The 27,487-nt window shown below is 46.7% G+C and overlaps 1 protein-coding gene across 1 annotated transcript; it reads left to right on the forward strand.

Annotated features, from left to right (window-relative positions):
* Positions 1 to 173: 173 nt before the first annotated feature.
* rangrf (RAN guanine nucleotide release factor) lies at positions 174 to 25,841 on the forward strand. Its single transcript, XM_072257204.1, has 6 exons — positions 174 to 368; positions 8,122 to 8,207; positions 14,510 to 14,626; positions 15,878 to 16,040; positions 19,203 to 19,297; positions 23,733 to 25,841. Exons 2-6 carry the CDS (start codon positions 8,125 to 8,127, stop codon positions 23,878 to 23,880), a joined length of 606 nt encoding a protein of 201 aa, XP_072113305.1. The 5' UTR covers positions 174 to 368; positions 8,122 to 8,124; the 3' UTR covers positions 23,881 to 25,841.
* Positions 25,842 to 27,487: the final 1,646 nt, after the last annotated feature.

Raw genomic sequence — 27,487 nt, forward strand, 5'->3', positions numbered from 1 at the left:
CGTGCATTTCCGGAGGCCAGCCGGGTGGTTCGGGCACTTTCGGAGACCGATCGGGGATCGGGCATTTTCGGAGGTCGACTGTGAAATTCGGCAATTTCCGGAAACCGATCGGGGATCGGGCATTTTCGGAGATCGACCGTGAAGTTCGGAAATTTCCGGAGACCGATCGGGGATCGGGCATTTTCGGAGTTCGATCTTGCGGTTCGGGTATTTACGGCGACCAGCCCAGGAATTCGGGCATTTCCGGTGAGGGAAGCGATCTCGGTTTCGTGTGTTTCTGGTAAAAATCGGCTACTTCCGGCAGGAGTCGGCTGGCCGCGGAGGTACCACGGAGGCCGGGGACCGGGGGACCGAGTTCGAGCAGCCAGGTAACGGCGCGCCGCTTATCCTTACGCTGGCATCGTTCACCGGGACGTGAGAGCGAGCAAGGGAGCCGCACACACAGGAACACGTGACATCTGGTCACGTGGCGCCTTCTGCACTGTGGGCATTTAACGGAGGTGCAGCCAGTGGGACCAGTGCCAGGGCAGTCTGATACCCAGTGAGAGGTCTCCCCTTATCAACATGTGCTGCGAAGGGAGAAATGCCAGTGGAGCCTGTTCCCCAGTGAGGGGCAGTACCAGAGGAACATGTTCCTTAATGAGAGGTAGAGTTAGTCGTGTACAGTGCCAGTAATTCCTCTTCCCTACTGAGAGGCAGTACCAGGGTATCTGTTCCCCAGTAGGAGCAGTTTACAGTGCATCCTGTTCCCCAGGAAGTGGGTACTGCCAGTGAATACCCCCACCCCACTGAGAGGCAGTACCAGAGTACTCTTGTTTCCCAGTGAGAAGCAGTGCCCATGGAGCCTATTCCCCCAATGACAGGCAATGCCAGGGCACTCCATAGCACCATAAGACATGGGAGCAAAGTTAGGCCATTCAGCCCATTGAGATTTCTGCCATTCCATCATTGGGTTCTTCTCAACCCCTTTCTGCTACCTTTTCCCTGTAAGTCTTTGACACCCTTACTATTAGGAACCGATTAACCCCTCTTTAAGTATACTCAATGATATGGCCTCTGTAGTGTTCTGTGGCAATGAATTCCACAGTCCCCAACCTTTGGCTGAAGAAATTCCTCCTTGTATCTGTTCTAAATGGATATCTGTCTATTCTGAGGCTGTGTCCTCTGGTCCTAGACTCTCCCATTGTAGGAAACATCCTCTCTATTTCCACACCATCTCAGCCTTTCAATATTCAATAGCTTTCAATGAGATCTCTCCTCATTCTTCTAAACTCCAGTGTGTACAGGCCCAAAGCCATCAAGCGCTTCTCGCACCCTTTTGTTTCCGGAATCATTCTTGTGAACCTCCTTTGGACCTCTCCAATGCCAGCACATCTTTTCTTAGATAAGGGGCTCGGGGCTCAGGACTGCCTACAATATTCCAAGTACCATCTGACCAGTGCTTTATAAAGCCTTAGTATTACATCCTTGCTTTTATATTATATTTAAAATGAATGCTAACATTGCATTTACCTTCCTTACCACTGGCTCAACTTGCAAGTCAACATTTAGGAAATCCTGCACAAGGACTCCCAACAGACACAAAATGCTGGAGGAACTCAGCAGGCCAGGCAGCATCTATGGAGAAAAGTACAGTTGACATTTTGGGCCGAGACCCTTCGGCAGGACTGGAGAAAAAAAGCTGAGGAGTAGATTTGAAAGGTCAGGGGAAGGGAGAGAGACACCAGACAATAGGTGAAACTTGGAGGGGAAGGGATGAAGCAAAGAGCTAGGAAATTGATTGGTGAAAGAAGCAGAAGGCCATGGAAGAAAGAAAGGGGGAGAGGACCACCAGAGGGAGGCAATGGGTGGACAAGGAGATAACATGACAGATGATGGGAAATGGTGAATAGGGGGAGTGGAAGCATTACTGGAAGTTTGAGAAATTGATGTTCATGCCATCAGGTTGGAGGCTACCCAAACGGAATATAAGGTGCTGTTCCTCCAACCTAAGTGTGGCTTTATCACAATAGTGGAAGAGGCCACGGATGGACATATTGGAATGGGAAGTGAAATTAAAGTGAGTGGCCACTGGGAGATCCCGCTTGTTCTGGCGGAAGAACATAGATACTCAGCAAAGTGGTCTCCCAATCTACGTCGGGTCTCACCGACATGCAGGAGGCCTCATCATGAACACTGAACTCAGGAGATGACTCCAACAGACTCACAGGTGAAGTGTCGGCTCACCTGGAAGGACTGGTTGGGGCCCTGAATGGTAGTGAGGGAGGAGGTGTAGGGGCAGGCGTAGCAATTGTTCCGCTTGCAAGGTTAAGTGCCAGGAGGGAGGTCAGTGGGTAGGGACAAATGGATGAGGGAGCTGCATAGGGAGTGATCCCTATGAAAGCAGAAAATGGGGGGGAGGAAGCATTTTGTGTGTGATGTTCGTATTTTCTCTTGTTCCAGGACTCCCAAATCCTTTTGCACCTCTGATTTCTGAATTTGCTCACCATGTAAAAAAAATAGTCTACACCTTTATTCCTACCAAAATGCATGACCGTACACTTCCCAACACTGTATTCCATTTGCTGGTTCTTTGCCTATTCTCCTAAGCTGTCTCAAGTTCTCCTGTCAACTCTCTGCTTCTTCAACACTGCTTGCCCTTCCACCCATCTTCATATCATCTGCAAAATTAGCCACAGAGGCGAACAATTCCGTCCTTCGAACGTTGACATATTATGAGAAAACACCGAACCCTGTGGAACGCCACAAGTCACTGGCAGCCAACCAGAAAAAGCTCTCGTTATCCTCATTCTTTGCCGCCTGTCGGTCAGCCAATCTTCTATCCATGTTAAACAACAGGAATTCTGCAGATGCTGGAAATTCAAGCAACACACATCAAAGTTGCTGGTGAACGCAGCAGGCCAGGCAGCATCTCTAGGAAGAGGTACAGTCGATGTTTCAGGCCGAGACCCTTCGTCAGGACTAACTGAAGGAAGAGTTAGTAAGAGATTTGAAAGTGGGAGGGGGAGGGGGAGATCCAAAATGATAGGAGAAGACAGGAGGGGGAGGGATGGAGCCGAGAGCTGGACAGGTGATAGGCAAAAGGGGATATGAGAGGATCATGGGACAGGAGGTCAGGGGAGAAAGACAAGGTGTGGGGGGGGAAACCAGAGGATGGGCAAGGGGTATATTCAGAGGGATAGAGGGAGAAAAAGGAGAGTGAGAGAAAGAATGTGTGTATAAAAATAAATAACGGATGGGGTACGAGGGGGAGATGGGGCATTAGCGGATGTTAGAGAAGTCGATGTTCATGCCATCAGGTTGGAGGCTACCCAGACGGAATATAAGGTGTCGTTCCTCCAACCTGAGTGTGGCTTCATCTTTACAGTAGAGGAGGCCGTGGATAGACATGTCAGAATGGGAATGGGATGTGGAATTAAAATGTGTGGCCACTGGGAGATCCTGCTTTCTCTGGCAGACAGAGGAACCCCACTAGGAATAGGGTTCCCCTGGTCCTCACCTACCACCCCACCAGCCTCCGGGTCCAACATATTATTCTCCGTAACTTCCGCTACCTCCAATGAGATCCCACCACTAAGCACATCTTTCCCTCCCCACCTCTCTCTGCTTTCGGCAGGGATCGCTCCCTACGTGACTCCCTTGTCCATTCGTCCCCCCCATCCCTCCCCACTGATCTCCCTCCTGGCACTTATCCTTGTAAGCGGAACAAGTGCTACACATGCCCTTACACTTCCTCCCTTACCACCATTCAGGGCCCCAGACAGTCCTTCCAGGTGAGGCGACACTTCACCTGTGAGTCGGCTGGGGTGATATATTGCGTCCAGTGCTCCCGATGTGGCCTTTTATATATTGCCGAGACCCGACGCAGACTGGGAGACCGCTTTGCTGAACACCTACGCTCTGTCCGCCAGAGAAAGCAGGATCTCCCAGTGGCCACACATTTTAATTCCACGTCCCATTCCCATTCTGACATGTCTATCCACGGCCTCCTCTACTGTAAAGATGAGGCCATACTCAGGTTGGAGGAACAACACCTTATATTCCGATTGGGTAGCCTCTAACCTGATGGCATGAACATCGACTTCTCTAACTTCCACTAATGCCCCACCTCCCCCTCATATCCCATCCGTTATTTATTTTTATACACATATTCTTTCTCTCACTCTCCTTTTTCTCCCTCTGTCCCTCTGACTATATCCCTTGCCCATCCTCTGGGTTTCCCCCCGCCACTTGTCTTTCTCCCCCGACCTCCTGTCCCATGATCCTCTCATATCCCTTTTGCCAATCACCTGTCCAGCTCTTGGCTCCATCCCTCCCCCTCCTGTCTTCTCCTATCATTTTGGATCTCCCCCTCCCACTTTCAAATCTCTTACTAACTCTTCCTTCAGTTAGTCCTGACGAAGGGTCTCGGCCCGAAACGTCGACTCTACCTCTTCCTAGAGATGCTGCCTGGCCTGCTGCGTTCACCAGCAACTTTGATGTGTGTTGCTCAGGCAAACTATTCTCTTTTCCTTTCTTTTGCCTCCCTCCCTTCTTGACGAGTGGACTGACATTTGCAATTTTCCAGTCCTACAGAACCATTCCAGAATCCAGAGATTCTTGAAAGATCATTACTAATACCTCCACAATCTCTTCAGCTACCTCTTTCAGAACCCAGGGGTATAGTCCATCTGGCCCAGGTGACTTATTTACCTTCATTCTTTTCAGCTTCCCAAGCACCTTCTCCCTAGTAATAGCAACTGCACTCACTTGCCCCCTGACACTCTCGAATTTCTGGCATTTCAGTAAGAAACGTACACCACGATGCATACTGTCTTTGGTGCATATACATCGCCAGGGTGCCTAAGAGTTTTGCACATTACTGTATTTGTCAATGTGAAGCGGAGAGTGAATTTGTAAATCTGGCGGGAGCAAAGGAAGGTGGGAATGCCGAGGGTGGAGCGCTGTGGGAGGGGTGTCAGTGCCGGGGCGGGGGTTGGCACGGATGCAGACACACCCAGCCCTGAGACACTAGGGAAGGTAATTTGATTCCAAACAATTGGTTTATTGATCATTACAGAATGTCACTCTGGTGCCTCCTGCTCCCTCCACTCCCCCTTCCCCTTTTGCCATCCATAGAGTCAAAGATAGGTACAGAATAGAAGCAGGCCCCTCGGCCCATCTAGTCCATGCCATACCATTTAACCTGCCGACTCGGATCAACCTGCACGGGATCATAGCCCTTCACACCCCTACCATCCATGTACCTATCCAAACTTCTTCTAAACATTGAAATTGACCTCGCATGCACCACTTGTGTTCTGGCAGCTTGTTCCACACTCTCACCACCCTCTGAGTGTAGAAGTTTCCTCTCATTTCACCTTTCACCCTTAACTCTTAAAATTTCATTTTTGAAGGCCTTCCACTTACCAAGTACACTTTTGCCAGAAAACAGCTTGTCCCAATCCTTTCTGATGTGATGAAAATTGGCCTTTCTCCAATTTAGAATCTCAGCCTGTGGACCAGGCCTATCTTTTTGCATATTTACTTTGAAACTAATGTCATTGTGATCACTCATTGCAGAGTGTTCCCCGACACCAACTTCTGTCACTCGTCCTGTCTCGTTCCTTAATAGCAGATCAAGTATTGCACACTCTCTCATTGGGATTTCTATGTACTGATTCAGGAAGCTTTCCTGAACACATTTGACAAACTCTATCCCATCAAGTCCTTTTACAGTTTGAGAGTTCTAGTCAATATGTGGAAAGTTAAAACCACCTACCGTCACAACTTTATGTTTCTTGCAACAGTCTGCGATCGCTACAAATTTATTCCTCAAAATCCCTTGCACTGTTGAGTGGTCTGTAAAATAGCCTCATTAACATGGTCGTACCTTTCTTATTCCTCAGTTCCATCCATAATTCCTCACTGGACGAGTTCTCCAGTCTGTCCTGACGGAGCACTGCCGTGACATTTTCCCTGACTAGTAACACCACCCCTCCTCCTTTAGTAAATCCCACTCTGTCGCGTCTAAAACAATGGAACCATGGAATGTTAAACTGCCTATCCTGCCCCTCCTGCAACCATCTCATTAATGGCTACAATGTCATAATTCCAGGTGTTGATCCATGCTCTAAGCTCATCTGCCTTTCCTACAATACGTCTTGCATTGAAGTACATACATCTCAGGACATTAGTCGCACTACGCTCAACCTTTTGATTTCTGACTTTGTTTGAGGTCTCCCCAACGTCTATGTGCCAAAGATTTGGGTGATGGGGGCCTCTTGAGGTATCAGTCCTTGAAGATGTCCTGGAAGCTGAGGAGGCTAGTGTCCATGATGGAGCTGACTAAGTTTACAACTCTGTAACTTTTTACAATCCTGTGCTGTGGCCTCTCCATGCTTGACAATGATGCAGCCGGTTAGAATGCTCTGCAGGCTACACCTGTAGAAATATGTGAGTGTTTTTAGTGACATACCATAGAGGCTGTCCATCATCACCAACGATGGCAAGAGACCTGTGTGGGAGAGTTTTTAAAGTGGAAAAGCCATTGCACCGGGGCAGGTCCACTCTCTTGATCTCAGAAGTCTGGGTCCAGTAGTATGAGTAGTCACCACAACTGGGGTCTTCCTTGGTTGCAGTGGATGACCATGCCGACTTATCTGCCTTGTCTTATCCTTCACTCTCCACGGAACGTTGCGGAACTGCCTTTCTGGACATTAGCTCTCACTGTTGATCTCATCCGCCCAGTCCACCGGAGCTGACTTCACCTGCCATGACAGGCATGTCCCCATTTCACCAGGGTATGAGGCCGTCGGCTACCCTAATCTTTTTAAACCATTCTGTTGTTGATTTACTCTTGTCGTTCTTGTTGCATTATCCAACTTCTATTAAGCTTCAGGTGATGGACCTCTACCCTAACATTCTTCTGTTAAGTGTCTTGATACAAATTTGAATTCATTGTTCCCTCAGCGATTGCAAGCTGTCCAGGCCGTGAGGTAGCAAAGCAGCCCCAAACCATGATGCTCCTTCCACCATGCTCCACAGCTGGGATGAGGTTTCAGTGTTGGTGTGCAGTGCCCTTTTTCCTCCAAACATAGCCATATGCGTTTCTGCCAAAAAGTTCAACTTCTGCTCACATCTGTCCACAGAATATTGTCCCAGAAGCATTGTGGGACATCCAGGTGGTCTTTGCAAACTTGAGACATGTAACAATGTTTTTCTTGAAGAGCAGTGGTCCTTCCATGAACACCATTCTTGTTCAGCGTATTTCTTATAGTGGACACATGAACAGAGACTTTGGCAATTTCTAGAGATTTGTGCAGGTCTTTTTTTGTTACCCTTGGGTTCTTTTTCTCCTCCTTCACCATTCATTGATTGGTACTCCTGACCCCAATAGCTTTTGTAGAAGGCACTACCCCAGAGGTTCACATACTTTTTTTGAGCCTAGACTGTGTTTGTTTAAATGGTGTACTCAATATTGATGAGAAGAAGTACAATTGTTTGTGTGTTTAGGCAGATTGTGTTTGTCTATTATTGTGACTTGATGAAGATCAGCCCACATTTTATGAGTAATTAATGCAGAAAACCAGGTAATTGCAAAGGGTGTGCAAACTTTTTCTTGCAATTGTATGCCGGAGATTCTGGTTCTGATGCTGCCTGGGTTGGAGGGTATGAGCTGTAAGGAGAGATTGGACCAACTTGGGTTGTTTTCTCTGGAGCGGCAGAGGCCGTGGGGAGACCTAGCAGAAGCTTATAAAACTATTGAGAGGCACAAATGGGGTCAGAGTCATTTCACCAAAATAGAAATGTCAAAATCAGGAGAACTTGCATTTAATTTAAGGGGGAAGTTTAAAGGGGGTATGCAGGGTAAGTTTTTTAGACAGAGTGGTGGATGCTTGGTCTGACCTGTCAGAGTTGGTGGTGGAAGTAAATGTCATTTACAAGGCCTGAAAAGGTCAAGACGTGAACAGGCATGAAATAGATATGAATAATGTGCAAGAGATTTAGTTAGGTTCGGCACCAAGTTTGGCATGTACATTGTCGTCCAAAAAGCTGGTGTTGTCCTGTGTTGTGTTCTATATATTTCAGCAGGATGCTGAGGGATCCCTTAATGTGAAGTATGAAACTCTCTCATTCCAGGAGATGGCGACTAACGGGACCGATGCTCGACCGCTTTTTGGGGGTTCGTTCTCCATTGTTCTCCCCCCTCATTTCACAGATGTCAGGTAAGTCCAACGTAACAGGCAGATAGGCCCACGAAGAGAACTTTTGGCACATTGGCCTTCGTAAACCACAACACTGAGTACAGGGGTTGGGCTTTTCTGTTGAACTTGTATAAGGTATTGGTGAGGCCCAGTATGGAGTATTGTGTGCATTTCTGGTCACCTACCTGCAGGAAAGTTCAAAGTAAATTTATTTTCAAAGTACATAGATGTCAACTCTTGCGGGCATATGCAGTAAATCCAAGAAACATACTAGAATCAATAAAAGGCTGAACCACCAGGATGGACAAAGAAGCAGTGTACAGATAGCAAGCACAAAATACAGAAGAAATAATAATAAATAAATATCGAGAAAATTAGATGAAGAGTCCTTGAAAGTGAGTCCATAGATTGTGCGAAGAGTTCAGTGATGGGGTGAGTGAAGTCGAGTGAAGTTATTCCCTTTGGTTCAAGAGCCTGATGTTTGAGGGATAGTAATTGTTCCTGAACCTAGTGGTGTGAGTCCTGAGGCTCCTTATTCTTCTTCCTGATGGCATCAGTGAGAAGAGAGCATGTCCTGGGTGGTGGGGGTCCCTGATGATGGATGCTGCTTTCCTGCAACAACACTTCTTGTAGATGTGCTCAGTGGTGGGGAGGACTTTACCCACGATGGACTGGGCCGTATCCACTACTTTTTGTAGTCTTTCCCGTTCAAAGGCATTGGTATTTCCATACCAGGCTGTGATGCAACCAGTCAATGCACTCTCCACTACACATCAGAGCTTTAGATGTCAAGCTGAATCTTCAGATCTCCTAAGAAAGTAAAGGTGCTGCTGTGCTTTCTTCATAATTGCACTGATGTCCTGGACCCAAGGCGGGTCCTCTGAAATGATTACACAGAAGAATTTAAAGTTGCTGACCCTCTCCACCTCTGATTCCCCAATGAGGACTGGCTCATGGACCTCTGGTTTTCTCCTCCTGAAATCAATAATCATCTCCTTGGTCTTGCTGATATTGAGTGAGAGGTGGTTGTTGTGGCACGGTTCGGCCAGATTTTCAATCTCCCTCCTTTATGGTGATTCGTCACCAGCTTTGATTTGACCCACAACAGTGGTGTCATCAGCAAGCTTGAATATGGCATTGGAGCTGTGCTTGGCCACACAGTCATAAGTGTAAAGCAAGTAGAGCAAGTGACTAAGCACACAGCCCTGTGGTGAACCTGTGCTGATGGAGATCGTGCAGGAGATGTTGTTACCAGTCTGAGAAGATATCAATAAGCCTGAAAGAGTGCAGAGGAAATTTACAAGGATGTTGCTGGGACTTGAGGACCTGAGTTACAAGGAATGACTGAACAGGTTAGGAATTTATTCCCTGCAGCATGGGAGAATGAGGAAAGATCTTACAGAGGTATAACAATGATAAGGGGCATAAATAAAGTGAAGACATGCAGGATTTTCTTCATGAGGTTTGGTGAGATTATAACTAGAGGTCATCATAGGTTAAGGGTGAAAGGTGAAATGTGTAAGAGAAGCATGAGGGGGAGCTTCTTCACTCAGAGGGTGGTGCGAGTGAGGAACGAGCTGCCAGCACAAGTGGAGGATGCAGGTTCAATTGCAGCATTTAAGAGAAGTTTGGATAAGTACATGGATGGATGGGGTTTGGAGGGATATGGTCCCAGTGAGGGTAGATGGGATTAGACAGAAACAGTGGACTAGTCAGGAAAAAGGGCCTGTTTCAGTGCTTTATGCTCTATGCTCTACAACAAATGAATTAGGGGAAACTTCGTCACACAAGCCAGCTATTTAGTAAAATCCTGACTGATCTCATTGTAACTTCATCCCTGCGTTCCCATCTCTCCTTGGTAATCTTTTGTCATACTTCCCATTACACCACTGGTGTTTAGGGCAGCAAGGAAGGTCCTCCATCTCTGGTGGTGTTCAGGGCTTCCTTCATCGTGTCAGTAGCTTCCTCTCAGTTTTCACTACAGTCAGTCACGCAAGTCCCGGGTGGAGACTCAGGAATACCGTCACACTCAGATGTAGAAAGATTCTTCATTGCTGTTTCCGTAACAATTCTGTTTTGTTAGTCAGGTTTGTTAGCACTGAACTAAAACCCTGAACCTGGAGGACCGGTGGACCACTCTTAGTCTAGTCTCTACCCTTTGACCTGTTTGGCATGGGTGGCCCTACCAAGAATCAAAGCATAAAGCTCTGACTCCAGCCAACGTCGCTCTCCGGGTCATTGAGGCACGCAAGCCTCCAAACCCTACAACAAGGTTGTGGTCCTCTAGGAGGATGGTGGAGCTGAGCAGATCAAGCAGCGTCTGTGCATGGGTGGGTGGGTGTGGTGGGGGGGGAATGGTTGGTGTTTCGGGTTGAGACCCTGCGTGAAGACTGAGGGTGGAGAGGAGTTTGTTCATTGTGTTCTGTGTCATAGACGTGGGTGATTATTGTCTTTCCGTGACCATGATTGTCCTTGGCAAATGTTTGTACAGAAGTGGTTTGCCATTACCACCTCTGGGCAGTGTCTTTACAAGACGGGTGACCCCTGCCATTATCAATACTCTTCAGAGATTGTCTGTCTGGCGTCAGTGGTCACAGAATCAGGACTTGTGATTTGCACCGGCTGCTCAAACGACCATCCACCACCTGCTCCCATGGCTTCACATCACCTTGAACAGCTGGGGGGTGGTGGGGTGAAGGTTGGGGAGAGCTAAGTGGGTGTTACATCAGGCCCGAGGGTGACCTATAGGCTAGTGGAGGGAAGGAGCACCTTACATCTCCCTCAGTAGGGAAGTATCCCTACCCTGCCAGCTGGGGAGAGAAGAGGTCAGTATAAAGAGGAGAGGAGGGAGGGGTGAAACAGGGGCCAGTGGGTGATTGGTGGATCAGGGAGGGTGAAAGATAACAAGCAGATGAAGACAAGGGGTGGGGGAGGGAGACATTCGGCACTCAGCAGAGGCTGGAAATCTGGAACAACACAAAAAAAATTACAGGAGGAACTCAGCAGGTCAGGCAGCATCAGCAGAGGGAAGTGAACCATCAGCGTTTTGGGTTGAGACCCTTCATCAGGACTGTAAAGAAAGAGGGCAGAAGCCTGAATAAAAAGGTAGAGGGGGAGGGACGGAGCACGAGTGGTGAATGCAGGTGAGAGGGGAAGGTGGATGGGTGGGGCAGTTTGGGACGTAGGAATGATTTGATAAGTGGGGAGGCAAAGGACTGAAAAGACATTGTGATAGAAGAGGGCAGTGAACCATGGAATAAAGGGTGGGCAACCTTGGCAGGGGGGTAGGGAGGGTGTGGGAGATGGGCAGGTTTCCAATGGGTTTCTATCCATTGCCTTAACCCAGACATTCCTGACGGGGGTGGTTACATGTCCTAAGGAGGCGTTAGGGGAAATTGAAGTCATCAGGGGGCGGTAAGTGGCACCCTAACTTAAGGCACGAGACCTGAGCTGACTGTGTCAACTCACTGCCATTGTCAATGTCTGATAGGCATTCCCATTCTGTGTTAATTTTTTATTTTAATTTAGCCCCATTAATAATGGATAAATACTTATGGTGCTACCTTTATGAGCCTGAAGGTGGTGAAGCCGTGAATTCTGATCCTGCTAAAAAACAGAAACTACAGAAAGTGTGCCAATGCAGTGTTGCATACCTGGAGTGTGGTTTTATTCCATTCCCGTCAGATCAGTGACGCCCCATGCCCCATGTCTCTTATTTGTAATACTGTAGTGTACTGTCTAATGAAGCCATGAAACCATCAAGGTTGCAGGAACACTTCTGTAGACACCCGGAAACGGCTACTTGTGGTATTACTCAGTTCCAGAAGGTGGAAGAAGCATTTGAAAAGTGTTGTATACTGGAGTCATTTGCCAAGAAAGCTAAAAATTACCTTGGTAGTGGTTTCATTGCTTCTTGTAACATTTCCAAAATGATGGCAAAGCACAGAAAATCTCATCCAATTGCTGAAAGATTAATAATGCCTGCTGTATCAGAAGTGCTCAACGCTGCTCTCAAAATGGATACCAGCATTTTAAGATCTATGGGGACACTGGAAAGCGTATTGTGCCTAAGTGGGGCATTGGCAGGTATGAAAGTGCTTTAGTTGGGCTAAAAAAGGTTGGGAAATATGGCCTTAACCAATCAATCATGACTATGCTGGCCATTTTTTGGGCAGTTCTGAATCGGAGTGGCCTGCAGATAATGAACACTGAACTGAATATGCTTGGACTCTTCCATTTTGTGTTTTATATTCTGTGTTTTTTGCTCATTTATTTTACCGTTTGCATGATTTGATTTTTATGTGTTGTTTCTGCCTCTCTCCCTCTTTCCTTCCCTCCTTCCCTCCCTCCTTCCCTCCCTCCCCCTCCCTCCTTCCCTCCCTCCTTCCTTCCTTCCTTCCCACCCTCCCCCTCCCTCCTTCCTTTCCTTCCCTCCTTCCCTCCTTCCCTTCAGTCATTCTTATGCCTACACTGTACTGCTGCCACAAAACAAAAAGTGTCATGGCTTATGTCAGGGACAGTAAACCTGATTTGATTCCAAGTCTTTCCCTTCTGGATCGAAATCCAGGCCTGCAGCAATTTTAAAAAACTAGGATATCGGCAATGGGCCAAATGGCAACTGGAGACAGGCAGTAGATGCTGGCTTTAACAGTGATATCATTCCATTGTGTCCAAACTCTGAAATCGGTTTCTATAAAAGGCAGTGTTACAATCACCGCTGGGATTCCGGTTTCAGATTTCACTCCCATTTATTTATCCCGTCTGCACCGAAACAGGTGAAATCTGTTGTTTCTATTAACAACCAATGCAACCTGAGGATGTGCTGGGGGCAGCCCACAAGTGTGACAACACATTGCTGTCCCGCAATGTTCAGTCGAACAACATAAGCAATAACAACAGGAAAAACACCCCCTCTCCTTTCCTCCCTCCAGGCCTCCAACTTCCAGTGGACTCAGACTCACAGAGCCAGGGCTTTGGCCAATGGGTCTCAACTCCCGGACTTCCAATCAACCACCAGCCTTCGATATGCCTCCAAAATCAGAATCAGGTTTAATATCACTGGCATATGTCATGAATTCTGTTGTTTTGCAGCAGCACTACATTGCAATACATGATAATAAAAACTCTGCATTATAGTATAAAGTATGTATAATATTTTAAAAGTTAAATTAAATAAATAGTGCAAAAGGAAAAAAAAAGTAGTGAGGTAGTGTTCATGGGTTCAATGTCCATCAGATGGCAGAGGGGAAGAAGCTGTTCCTGAATTGTTGAGTGTGTGCCTTCAGGCTCCTATAATACCTCCTCCCTAATGGTAGCAATGGAGGGCATGTCCTGGGTGATGGGGGTCCTTAATGAAGAACGCTGCCTTTATGAGGCAGCACTCCTTGAAGGTGTCCTGGATGCTGGTGAGGTTAGTGCTCATGATGGAGCTGACTGAGTTTACAACTCTCTGCAGCTTATTTCGATCCTGTGCAGTAGCCACCACCCCCCATAACAGACGGTGATGCAGCCAGTTGGAATGCTGTCCACTGTACGTCTGTGGAAATATACGAATGTCTTTGGTGACGTAGCAAATCTCCTCAGACTCCAAATGAAATAGAGCAGCTGTCGTGCCTCCTTTGTAACTGCGTTGATCACTCTGGCTATCCATCCCATAGGATGACGATGGTTCCTTTCAGTCAGTTAGCGGGGTGGTACCCCACTCTTCAGAAAGGAACAGCATGTGCGTGAATGGATTTTAGGTGAGTTGGGGGTTGCACAGATCCAGACCCACCCTCTCGACATCCCCTCCCACATCCAGCAGCATGGTGGGGTCTAAGACAGCTGGGGGAAGTTCTGTTGCAGTGAGTGGCCAGACCAAGCTTCGATGCAAGGGATGCCCTTTCTGCGCTTCACGGCACGTGTTTGCTAGATGGCCGTTGACCCTACGAGAGGATTCATCCGCCCTTTGACAGGTCTTGTTTTTCATCCTGCAGGGTGTCTAGCCACCCTCCTCTCCAGGCAAGCCTGGCGCGGGAGCCAGTTTAGTCGCCGACCACCCGACCATGTGACAGGTAGTACTGGGTTACATGGTACCAGTAGCACTCAGATGAGTGACCTGACCTGAACTGCATTGATATGTTGGGCACAGGATAGATCATCATAAATATAGACCCCAGAAATTTGAAATTGCTCATCCTGACCCCTCTGTAGCTGGTGTAGTTCCCTCACCTTCCCCTTCCTGAAGTCCACTATCAGTTCTTTGGTCTATAAATAACTAAAAAAACTAACTCAATGGAGACCTCATCTTGACCAGAAACCCTCTGTTCCCTTCTGCCTTGCAGTGATATCCGGGATGTCCCGGACAACCAGGAGGTGTTTGTGCACAACAGTACGGAGCAGAGCATTATCATCGAGTTACTGGAGTACCAGAGTCAGGTTACTGACGAAGAGGCAGCCAGGTACGTTACCAGTGATACACAGAGATCACCAGAGTGGCACGGTGGTAGATTGGGTAGATCCGCTGTCACCCCACTAAGCTCCAGAGAGCTGGGTTCGATTCCGAATTCTGTGTGTGTGTGTCTAGATTATGTCCAGACTGCATGGAATAAACGTACTGTCAATCTGTATCCTTACACCCTGAACTGTGGAGATTCCACTGCCTCTCGGTTTCAGAGACCCAGGTTCGATCCTGACCTCTGGCACAGCACAAAGAGAAAGACTGTGTGTGAGTGTGGAGTTTGTCCTCTGTGAGCTTCAGTTTCCCTTTGTATTGCGTTTTTTTTTCACAGGCTTTATTTATTGATTGATTGGGATACAGCGTGGAATAGGCCCTTCTACCCCTTTAAGCCATGCTGCCCGGCAATCCCCCAATTTAATCCTAGCCTAATCACAGGACACCTTACAATGACCAGTTAACCTAACAAACCGGTACATCTTTGGACTGTGGGAAGAAACCGGAGCACCTGGAGGAAACCCACGTTGTCATGGGGAGAACGTATAAACAGTGGCGAGAATTGAACCTGGGTCACTGGCACTGCAAAGTATTGTGCTAACCACTACACTATTGAGTCGCCCCATTAAATTAATTACATTAACTTCATAGAGTGAATTGTACTCTGTATCGTAGGTTGAAGGGCTGTTCCTAGAACATAAAACAGCACAGCACAGAAACAGGCCCTTCAGCCCATCTAGTCCATGCCATACCCATTTAAACTGCCTAGTCCCATCGACCTGCACTGGACCATAGCCCTCCATACCCCTGTCATCCATGTACCAATTCAAACTTCTTTTAAATGTTGAAATGGAGTTTGCATGCACCACTCATGCTGGCAGCTCATTCCACACTCTCACAACCCTCTGAGTGAAGAGGTTTCCCCTCATGTTCCCCTTAAACTTTTCACCTTTCACCTTTAACCCACGGCCTCCAACCCACCCAACTTGCTTATCAATAAATGATACTGAGAACATGAGTTGTAGAGTCCTTGACAATGAGTCAGAGTTCAGTGCTCAGTGCTCAGTGGCTCGAGCAACATCTGTGGGAGGAAAGGAATTGTCGAGGTTTCAGGTAAACACCCCCCATCAGGATTGATGTGGCTATTCTACAGATGCTGCCTGACTCACCGAGTTCCTGTAGCAGTGGTTCCATGTTCTAGCATCTCACGTCTCCATGATGTGTGAGCCTCACAGTCACTGCTGGTTTGTACGGTCAGGTACCACTTCGACGATGTCACCGCCATCAACGATGCGTCGGGCAAGGAAGGCACCGAGGTCCTGAGCGTCGAGCCTGTCAGCAGAGACCAGCTTGCAATGCAGGAGTTGAGCAGCGCCTGGTTTCTCTCTGGAAGACAGCGAGTGGCCAAGTTCAACGAGCAGGTCAGTGGGGGTAGGCTGGCTCCCTGGGTGCGGTTGCCAAAATAACAGGCCCGGAACCGTCCTTCGGATGAGTCAATAACCCAAGGCCTCTTTGCCCTCTTCATCTACACACATCTGATCCCTACGCACCACTGCCGAGGGCAACGTTCTCATTATTTGTCAAGCCAGATATTGGAAATCCAAAGCAGCCCACACAAAATGCTGGTGGAACTCAGCAGGTCAGGCAGCATCTATGGAAAGGAATAAACAGTCGACGTTTCGTGCTTTCTCATGTTTAGAGTTTAATCCTGCCAGGTGTGACGTGTTGTACTTTGGGAGATCAAATGTAAATGGGCAGTACATAGTTAAGACCTTAAGATATAGGAACAAGTTTGTCCATTTGGCCCATTGAGTCTGCACTGCTATTAGATTGTGGCTAATCCGTTTCTCTCTTAGCCCCATAACCTTTCACGCTCTGTCTTATCAAGAATCTATCAACCTCAGCCTTAAATACACCCAATGACCTGGCCTCCACAGCCACCTGTGCCAACGGATTCCACAGATTCACCACTCTGGCTAAACAAAGTTCCCCCTCATCTCTGTTCTAAATGGATGTCCTCCTATTCTGAGGCTGTGTCCTCTGGTCTTAGACTCTACCACCATAGGAAACATTCTATCCACATCTATTCTGTTGAGACATTTCAACATTCGATAGGTTTCAATGAGATCTCCCCACTCATTCGTCTAAGTTCCAGTGAGTAAAGGCTCAAAGTCATCAAACACTCCTCATACAATTGTCACAGTGTGTGCTGACGAACTGCTGAACCCAGGTTTGGAGGAACGACAGACTCCCACATAGAGACAGAAACAAGAGTTTATTCATAGGAATTCCAACAGAACATCAATGGCTCGACTGAGTGACACCATGAGATGAATCATTCTCAACCAAGGACCCCGCGATAAGTACTAATCAGGAGTCCACTTTAAATAATCACAGTTTGCTGAAGACCTGTGCCAGTCAAAATAAATTTGACAAGATTAAGCACAAGGGATTGTTGACTCTAGATAAGACAACAATGAACAAATACAAGTATATAGGCCTGCAGGGCATATGACAGTGTTAACCTTTTCATTTCTGGAATCATTTTCGTGAACCTCCCCTGAACTCTCACCAATATCAGCACATCCTTTCTTAAATAAAGAGCCAAAAAGTGCTCACAGTGCTCCAAGTAAGGCCTCAACAGGGCCTTATAAAGCCTCAGCATTACATCCTTGCTTTCATATTCTAGTGCTCTTGAAATGAATGCTAACATTGCATTTGCCTTCCTCACTATGGCAGGACCCTGATAGTACTTTAACAGGATCTTGAGGTCCAAGTCCATAGTTCCCTGAAAGTGGCTGCACAAGTTGATAGGATGGTAAGCAAGGTGTATGACATACTTGCCCTTTTTAGTTGAGGCACTGAGTTCAACAGTCAGAAAGCCTTACAAAACTTGCAACTTTATAAAACACTGGTTAGGCCATATCTGGAGTATTGTATACAGTTCTGGTCACCCCCGTAGAGGATGCAGAAGAGGTTGACTAGGATGCGGCGGGTTTAGAGGACACATGCTATCATGAGAGGGTGGACAAACTTGGGTTGTTTTCTCTGGAGTGGTGGAGGCTAAGGGGAGATCTGATAGAGGTTTGTAAGATCATGAGAGGTGTAGAATCAGAATTGGTTCATTATCTCTGACAGATGTTGTGAAATTTGTTGTTTTGCAGCAGCAGTACATTGTAAGACATAAAAAAATTTGTAAGTTACAAAGAGTAAAAAAATAATTGTCTGCCAGTGGAGGAAAATACGATGGAGGTGCTTAAGTGGACTATAGATAGGCACATGAATGTACAGAGAATGGAGGGTTACGGACATTGAGGGATATGCACAAATTTAGTTACTCAGTTAGTTGTGAACTCAGCCAGCTCCATCATGGGTACCAGCCTCCCCAGCATCCAGGTAATCTTCAAGGAGCAATGCCTCAGAAAGGTGCTGTCCATCATTAAGGACCCCCATCACCCAGGTCATGCCCTTTTCTCATTGTTACTGTCAGGAAGAAAGTACAGGAGCCTGAAGGCTCACACTCAACGATTCAGGAATAGCTTTTCCTCTCTGCCATCCGACTTCTGAATGGACATTGAACCCATGAACACTACCTCACTATTTTTTACCCTCTTTTTGCCCAACATTTAACTTTTTCAATATATATGCTATATAATACTGTAATTTACAGTTTTTATTATGTATTGCAATGTACTGCCAAAAAACAACAAATTTCAGGACATACGCTAGTGCTATTAAACCTGATTCTGATTCTGATTACTAGTTTAATTAGGTGCTTTGTGGGCTTTGTGCTGTACTGTTCTATGTTCTACTTGTAAGTCAGGTTCATTGCCATGTCCACACATACGGTGAGGTACAGGGTACAAGGAAAAACGTTTTTGCCGCAGCTCACAGGTTTAGTCTACATGCAGGACCTAAATTATAAGTAAATTATACAAGATGGTGAAGAAAAAGATGCAAAAGAAGGCATTGGTGCAAAAAAAACCCCTCATGATCAGAGACAAGTCCGTGGTGGTGCAAGAGGTGGTCAGTAGTGTCCCATTGCTGGGGTAAGGTTATGGTTGTGCAGATTCGGTCAAGAACTGAATGTTGAAGGGGAGTCACTGTTCCTGAACCTGGTGGTGTAGGATTTCAGGTTTCTGTACCTCCCGACGACAGTAGCTGTGAGGAGATGGCACGACCCCGTTGGTGGGGATCTGTGATGATAGATCTAGAGGCAGCATCTATCATCAGATGCTCTCTGTGGTGGGGAGGGCAGGTGCCTATCATAGATCAGGCTGAGTGCGCTCTCTACTGGTTATTTTAACAAATTTACTGTTTATGTGGGTGTCGGGGTGGAGATACATTCCTACCAAAGGAGGTGTAAGGCACTCCTTCCCTTCACAAGGTCACCCTTGGGCAAGGTGTAGCTCCCCACCCCCAGTCAGGGTCATGTGAAGCCATGGGAGCAGGTGGTGGATGGTTGTATGAGCAGCTGGTGCATATCACTGTATGCGACCATGTCACACGACTCAGCGCATAACCAACAAACGAACCATTTATTGGAGATAGTGATTTATTTTCCTTTATTTTCTCCCCTACAGGCCAAGAACACTGTGAATGTACACCTGGCACTCTTCAGACTCCGTCAGTACACCACCGACATCCTCATCACTTTTAACGACCCAACAACCATCAGGTACCTCTGGCACTGACTGGTTCCGATGCCCTCTTTTACAGTGGCTAGGATGGGATGCAGGGTGAGAGCTGGGAGCCAGTTGGGCTTCTGCACTATAGCAAGGCTTCCCTTGGGGCACTACGTGAATGGCTCTCCACCGACTACAGCAGCAAGATCCTGAGAGGCAGGATTTATGGATATTTGGAGAGGCATCATATGATTAGGAATAGTCAGCATGGCTTTGTCAAAGGCAGGTCATGCCTTACGAGCCTGACTGAATTTTTTGAGGATGTGACTAAACACATTGATGAAGGTAGAGTAGTAGATGTAGTGTATGGATTTCAGCAAGGCATTTGATAAGGTACGCCATGCAAGGCTTATTGAGAAAGTAAGGAGGCATGGGATCCAAGGGGATATTGTTTTGTGGATCCAGAACTGGCTTGCCCACAGAAGGCAAAGAGTGGTTGTAGATGGGTCATATTCTGCATGGAGGTTGGTGATCAGTGGTGTACCTCAGGGATCTGTTCTGGGACCCCTTCTGTTCGTGATTTTTATAAATGACCTGGATGAGGAAGTGGAGGGATGAGTTAGTAAATTTGCTGATGACACAAAGGTTGAAGGTGTGGATAGTGTGGAGGGCTGTCAGAGGATACAACAGGACATTGATAGGATGCAAAACTGGGCTGAGAAGTGGCAGATGGAGTTCAACCCAGATAAGTGTGAAGTGGTTCATTTTGGTAGGTCAAATATGATGGCAGAATATAGTATTAATGGTAAGACTCTTGGCAGTGTGGAGGATCAGAGGGATCTTGGGGTCCAAGTCCATAGGACACTCAAAGCTGCCGTGCAGGTTGACTCTGTGGTTTAGAAGGCATACAGTGCATTGGCTTTCATCAATCGAGGGATTGAGTTTGGGAGTCGAGAGGTAATGTTGCAGCTATATAGGACTCTGGTCAGACCCCACTTGAGTACTCTGCTCAGTTCCGGTTGCCTCACTACAGGAAGGATGTGGAGACCATAGAAAGGGTGCAGATGAGATTTACAAGGATGTTGCCTGGATTGGCGAGCATGCCTTATGAGAATAGGTTGAGTGAACTCGGCCTTTTCTCCTTGGAGCGACGGAGGATGAGAGATGACCTGATAGAGGTGTATAAGATGATGAGAGGTATTGATCATGTGGATAGTCAGAGGCTTTTTCCCAGGGCTGAAATGGCTAGCACAAGAGGGCATAGTTTTAAGGTGCTTGGAAGTAGGTACAGAGGAGATGGCAGGGGTATGTTTTTTACACAGAGAGTGGTGAGTGCCTGGAATGGGCTGCTGAGAATGATGGTGGAAGCGGATACGATGGGGTCTTTTAAGAGACTCCTGGATAGGTACATGGAGCTTTGAAAAATAGAGGGCTACGGGTAACCTTAGGTAATTCCTAAGGTAGGGACATGTTCGGCACAGCCACTATCACAGGCTTTCTATGTTAGATGAGCATCCCCTCTAATACTGGATGGCGTGGGAATTAGTGGTACTTCCTCACATTTCCAGCGGCCTGGGTTCCTGTGAAATGCAGGCTGAGTTTTGGACAAAAGGCTGGTGGAACTCAGCAGGTCAGGCATCGTGTGTGAAGGAAAGTGGACAGTTGGCTGTACAGGTCATTACCCCTGCATTGGGACTGCTTAATTCCACGCAGTGATTGTGGATCGTTTTAGGAATAGATTACAGCATCACCCCCAAATCCCATTACCTCACGATTCTGAGATCATCATCAGCATTACGTGCTATGTTGTGTGACATGGGCGATTGTGGTCTTCCATCTGTCTTTCCATTTGTTCTTCTTTTCTCTATCCATGACCGTGATTGTTCTTGGCAAATTTTTCTACAGAAGCGGTTTACCATTGCCTTCTTCTGGACAGTGTCCTTACAGGACAGGTGACCCCAGCCATTAACAATACTCTTCAGAGGTTGCCTGGTGTCAGTGGTATAACAAGGATCTGCAGGCTAGCAGAGGGAAGAATTGCCTTACATCTCCTTTGGTAGAGACATATCTCTACCCTCCACCCAATTTTGGGAGACAGATACAGTAAAATTTTATCCAAAGATCTCGGTTACAGAGCAGCAATGTGGGGCGGTGGTTAATACCACAGGCTCACAGCTCTGGAAAGCCCACTTGTACAGATATTCATAGAACACAGAATATTACAGCACTGGACAGGCCATTTGAACCACCATGCTGTGCTGAACCTGATGCCAATTTATGTCAAATGTAACATCCGTACCCCCTTTTTCCTTTTCCGAGAATGATCTGGGAATGAAGGGGTTAACCTATGAGGAGCTTTTGATGACTCTGGGTCCATACTCGCTGGAATTTAGAAGAATGAGGGGATAATCTCATTGAAACCTATCGAATATTGAAAAGCCTCGATAGAGTGGATGTGGAGAGGATGTTTCATATGATGGGGGAGGTCTAGGACCAGAGGGCACCACATCAGAATAAAAGGACCTCCCTTTAGAACAGAGATGAGGAGGAATTTCTTTAGCCAGAGAGTGGTGAACCTGTGGAATTCATTGCCACAAATGGCTGTGGAGGCCAAGTCATTGCGTATATTTAAAGCAGAGGTTGATAGGTTCTTGATTAGTCAGGGCATCAAAGGTTATGGGGAGAAGGCAGGAGATTGGGTTGAGAGAGATAATAATCAGCCGTGATGGAATGGCAGACCAGACTTGATGGGCTGAATGGTATAATTCTGCCATTATGGTCTTATATTCATGCATCTCTCTAAGTATACGCCTCTTAAACTCCTCCAGCTCCACTGCCTGATTCCACTACTACCGCTGGTACCTACTCCAGATGCCTACCACCCTCCATATAAAAAAAAATGTTGCTATTCAGCATCCCGTGGTCTCCATGGTCACTGTTACACCGTCGTTCCAGATTTATCAAATGAACCAACTTTGTTCCCCAGCTGTGCAGGACGAACGATTACTGGGACTTGCACCTTGAGACCTGACGAAGGGTCTCGGCCCGAAACGTCGTCTGTTTATTCCCCTCTGTAGACACTGCCTGGCCTGCTGAGTTCCTCCAACATTCTGTGTGCATTGATTGTCAGGACTTGTTATTGTATCTGCAGCTCATCCGGATATTAAGCCAGGGTGGAGCCGCTGTCTGTCTGCTCCAGAGACCTGGGTTTGATCCTGACCCCAGGTGGTGTGCGTGTGTGTGTAGTTTTTTTGATTTATTTAACGATACAGCGTGGAGTAGGCTCTTCCGACTCCTGAAGCTACACTGCCACAGTAACGCCCCCCCCCCCAACAAAACCAGATTAATCCTAACCTACTCGCGGGACAACTTAAAATGAACAATTCACCTATCTGGTACAATTTTGGACTGTGGGAAGAAACCGGAACATCTGGGGAAAACCCAGGCATTCCACAGGGAGGACATACAGGTGGCGCCGGAACTGAACTCCCAACTCCGAGCTGTAATAGCGTCGCGCTAACCACTACACTACCATGGCGCCATGCTCTCCCTATAACAGCATGGGCTCCCTCCGGGTGCTCCAGTTACATCCCCCAACGCAATGTACCAGGTCGGTGGGTTAATCGGTCATTGTAAATTGCACCCCTGCCCCCCTGGATAGAATTCTGGGGGAGTTAATGGGACAGTGGGGCTGGAATGAAACCAACTACACTTTGTGTGGAAAAACTTTGCTCTTCAGGGCTCCTTTAAATCTTTTCCCTCCCACTTAAACATGTGTCCTCTATTTTTAGGCCCCTCTACCCTGGGGAAAAGACTGTAACCATCTTCCTTATCTATGTCCCCACATGATTTTGTAAACCTTCATAAGGTCTACACTCTGAGGAAAAGCCTATTCAGTCTCTCCTTTTAGCTCAAGCCCTCCAGTCCCGGTAACTTGTGGATATTCTCTGCACCCTCTCTATCTTTGCTCTATTGCATTCACGACGTGCACTGGCAATATCTGAACCCAAGGTGGAGGAAAGACAGACTGCGATGTAGAGATGATGACGAGAGTTTATTCATAAAAATCCAAAAGAACATCAGTGGCTCGGCTGAGCAACACCATGAGAAGAGACAATCTCAAAACTAGGACCCCACGATTAGCGCTAATTGATGTCCTCTTAAATAATACAAGGAACACGCAATCCCTGAGCCAATCAAAATAAACTTAACCAGTTCAAGCAGAAAGTATCAGGAGACCACATTACAAAGAGCAAGTCGCTCGAGAAAACACAAGGAACTCTCATTAAATAACAATTAACCAATCCAGGTGCTCTAAAAACCTCGGAGCCCAATGCTCTCTGTCACCCCTGAAGAGCTCATTACAAATATTGCGACCAGAACTGCACAGTGTAGTCTCACCTTTGTCTCATTCAGCTGTAAATGTTGTCCTCACAAGGCTTGCCTCTTCTGACTCTCTCTCTCTCTCTCTCTCTCTCTCTCCCTCAGTCCCTTTAGCAACAGCAGCAGCAGACAAGCAGACCTGGCACTACCGGAGGATTTGTCAGCCAGTCCTGCTGCCCAGCACTGGACCCTGGAGCAATTCCGAGCCACTGTCAACTCCCTCCGGCTGCTGAACCCAGCCGTCTTCTCCTGATCATCGGTGCTCACGATTGAGCGAGGCAGAAAGTGTGGGAGAGCGAGTGGCTCACTGGGACAGACCTCCTCTGCAGGAAAATGCATGTTCCTTTTCTGAAAGTGACATAAAAAGGATACAGGAGGCCATTCAGCCCCTTGAGGCTGACCACTACTCAGTGACATTATGGCTGATCTTCAGTCCCACTCCATACACAGCTCTGCCTCCCTAGGTTAACAATAAAAATGGACCAATCGCAGATTCAGAATTAACTTTCTACCAGTCGTCCTTTGCCGCTTTTGAACTCCTCCACCCTCTGCGAGCTGAAGTGGGGTCTGGATGGATTTGGAGAAAGAGAATGAAGAGAAATCAGGAAAAGGACAGCGGGTGAGCAGTTATCAGGAGTTTGAGAATTTGTGGCATCAGGTTGAAGACAGCCTTCTGTCGAAGTAACTGTTGTCACCAATAATAAAATAACTGGGCCCAGAACACACACGCTGTTATGACTCAGCAACACTTCGCTTGTGCACAAGGAGATCGACATGGCTCCTGTCCCCACACTTCTGAATTCTGAAAGGAAAACTGCTACTTTTTATAGAATTGGCTCATCAGTTATGAGTATTGATCATTGTAAATTGTATATGATCAAATGCCATTCACAAGAGAGGTGCTAAAGTCAATCAAAACTTTGAGCGGTTAGCTGATGATTTTTTGAAGTTAGTAAAGACAATAGAGCCTTAGCTGCTGGGTATGTTTCACATCTTTCTTTTATCTCATCTGTCTCTGGTACCCCCTGTTGTGTAAAGGGACACTATGTTTTAGGAAGACTTTTCTGGAAGTCTCACTACAGAGGCCTTGCTTGTCTGGCTGGAGTACTACCACAGTCTATCTCATCTAGTAAGCAGAGGTGTCCCCGGCCATCTTACTTCAAAAGTCTTTTTTGACTATAACTGCCCCAGGCTACCTTAGTCTTAAGGCAACTTCCACACTTCCTCCAATTTGCACCTCACCCTGACCTTTCTCCTCCATGGCCAGTTGAGGTTAAATGAAAGTTAGAGAAAAAGCACCTTATATTCCACCTGGGCAGTCTCCAACATTCACAAGCTCCTGGTAACTGCTCCTACTCTGTTCCTTTTCCCCTATTTCTGTTTTCTCTCTTCTCCTGATTCATTCAGACCTCATCAACCATGTCTTTCAAAGTAAATTTTATTATCAAAGTACATATATGTCACCATATACAACCCTAAGTTTCATTTTCTTGTGAGCATACTCAACAAATCTGTAGAATAATAACGGTAACAGAATCAAAGAAAGTCCACACGACTAGGGCGTTCCAACCATTTTAAAGACGGGGCAAGTGAAGTTGTGCCCTTTTATTCAAGAGCCTTATGGTTAAGGGGTAGTACCTGTTCCTGAACCTGGTGGTGCAGGTCCTGAGGCATTTGCACATTCTACCTGATGGCAGCAGTAAGTAGAGAGTATGATGGTGGAGATTCCTGATGATGGATGCTGGACCACACTGTCCCTCTCCATCTGCCCGTTACCCACATAGTCCTCCAACTGGTTGTCCAACCTTCACCCATCCCTTTATTCCATGCCCCATCTTCCTAAGAAAATCCATCACTTCCACCTAACACCTCTTGGCTTCTGACATTATTTCTGCCCTTATCTGCCTATGATCTCATTCATCTGGACCCACCAATCACCTGCCAGCTCTTCTCCACCCTTTCCCCCTCATTTCTTTATACTATTCCTTTTATCTTTATGGTCCAGATGAAGGGTCTCAGATGAAACGTACATTAGCAATTCTTTCAAAGTAAATTTATTGAAGTACATTTATGTCACTATATATAAAATGGTGCTGGAAACCCTGTAGAATTTTCTCTTTCTGCAGACATATGACCTAAAATATGATCAGATCTTCACATAAGCCCTAAAACCAGATAAAGAGAACCCAATTAAATAAATAACAAAAAACATTATACTTGCTTATTTATTTATTTATTGAGAAAGTCAAATCAAATTGAGGACCTCCGTCATTTAGAGTTGACCATGGGTATTGTGTCCTATCTGTCTAGATACGCAAGCCTAGGCAGTACAATATGGAGAGCGAGCTGTTGCCCACATAGCAAGCTCCCCCACTTCACACATCTGATGAACCCAAAGGAACGGCAGAGTCCAGTACAGTTTGATACCAGCAGCGTCTCAGGAGTTGCCAGTCAGCATTGAGCTCAATGTAGGACTACCTTAGGAAATCCAGCTTTGGATTTTTCCATCATGGTTTACTCCTGAAGCCTTCCCCTTAAGTGGGTATAGCCACAAGGCAGCGGAAGTTTGAGATAAGAGTTTTCCTTCTAGATGTGCTGCCAACCAGGCTGATGAGCCTCATCTGCCTGAAGTGACTAGTTTTAAGGTGCCAGTAACCCACATTTGCCTCTTCTCCTGTCAGTAGAAACGGTTCTGTTGGGCTTGGTAGCTAAGCTGCACGTGAAGGCCAGGAGCTGGACTTGGTTGTCCCAGGCTATTTGAAGTGCACGCCATTGGGAGCTTGTCTCATTACTACCCCCACTATAATAATCTTATGATCCAATATTACATGTATTTGTTGGAAAAAGTATATGAATCTCTAGGGAAATACCTTCTACAAAAACTATCTGGAGTCAGGTGTTCCAATCAATGAGATGAGATTGGAGATGTGGGTTGTACAGGTGCTCTGCTCTATAAAAATAGATGCAAAGTCAGGTTACTTGACAGAGCCTGCTGTTCTCAAGAAAGGTCTGTTTATGTGCACCATGCCTCAATCAAAACAACTTTCAAAGGAACTTAGAAGAATTGTAGAGATGCATGAAGCTGGAAAAAGCTACAAAAGCCTTTCTAAAGACCCGAGTGTATATCAGTCCACAGTAAGAGAAATTGTCTACAAATGGAGGAAACTCAGTACTGTTGCTACTCTCCCTAGGAGTGGGCACCTGGTAAAGATCACACATAGAACACAACATGCAGTGCTGAAGGAGGTGAAAAAGAACCCAAGGATAACAGCAAAAACCTGCAAAAATCTCTAGAACTTGCTAAGCTCTGTTCATGTGTCCGCAATAAGAAAAAAACACTGATCAAGAATGGTGTTCATGGAAGGACACCATGGAAGAAACCACTGCTCTTCAAAAAGAACATTGCTGCATGTCAAAAGTTCGCAAAGACCACCTGGATGCTCCTCAATGCTTCTGGGACAATGTTCTGTGGACAGATAAGACAAAAGTTGAACTTCGTGGCAGAAATGCACACTGCTGTGTTTGGAGGAAAAGGGACACTGCACACCAACACTAAAACCTCATCCTAACTGTGAAGCATGGTGGAAGCAGCATCATGGTTTAATAGAACATAGAATAGTACAGCACAGTACAGGCCCTTCAGCCCACAATGTTGTGCTGACCCTCAAACCCTGCCTCCCATATAAGCCCCCACATTAAATTCCTTCATATACCTGTCTAGTAGTCTCTTAAACTTCACTAGTGTATCTGCCTCCACCACTGACTCAGGCAGTGCATTCCACGCACCAACCACTGAGTAAAAAGCCTTCCTCTAATATCCCTCTTGAACTTCCCACCCCTTACCTTAAAGCCATGTCCTC

Source organism: Mobula birostris, chromosome 5, assembly GCF_030028105.1.
Source record: "Mobula birostris isolate sMobBir1 chromosome 5, sMobBir1.hap1, whole genome shotgun sequence".
Taxonomy (NCBI): domain Eukaryota; kingdom Metazoa; phylum Chordata; class Chondrichthyes; order Myliobatiformes; family Myliobatidae; genus Mobula; species Mobula birostris.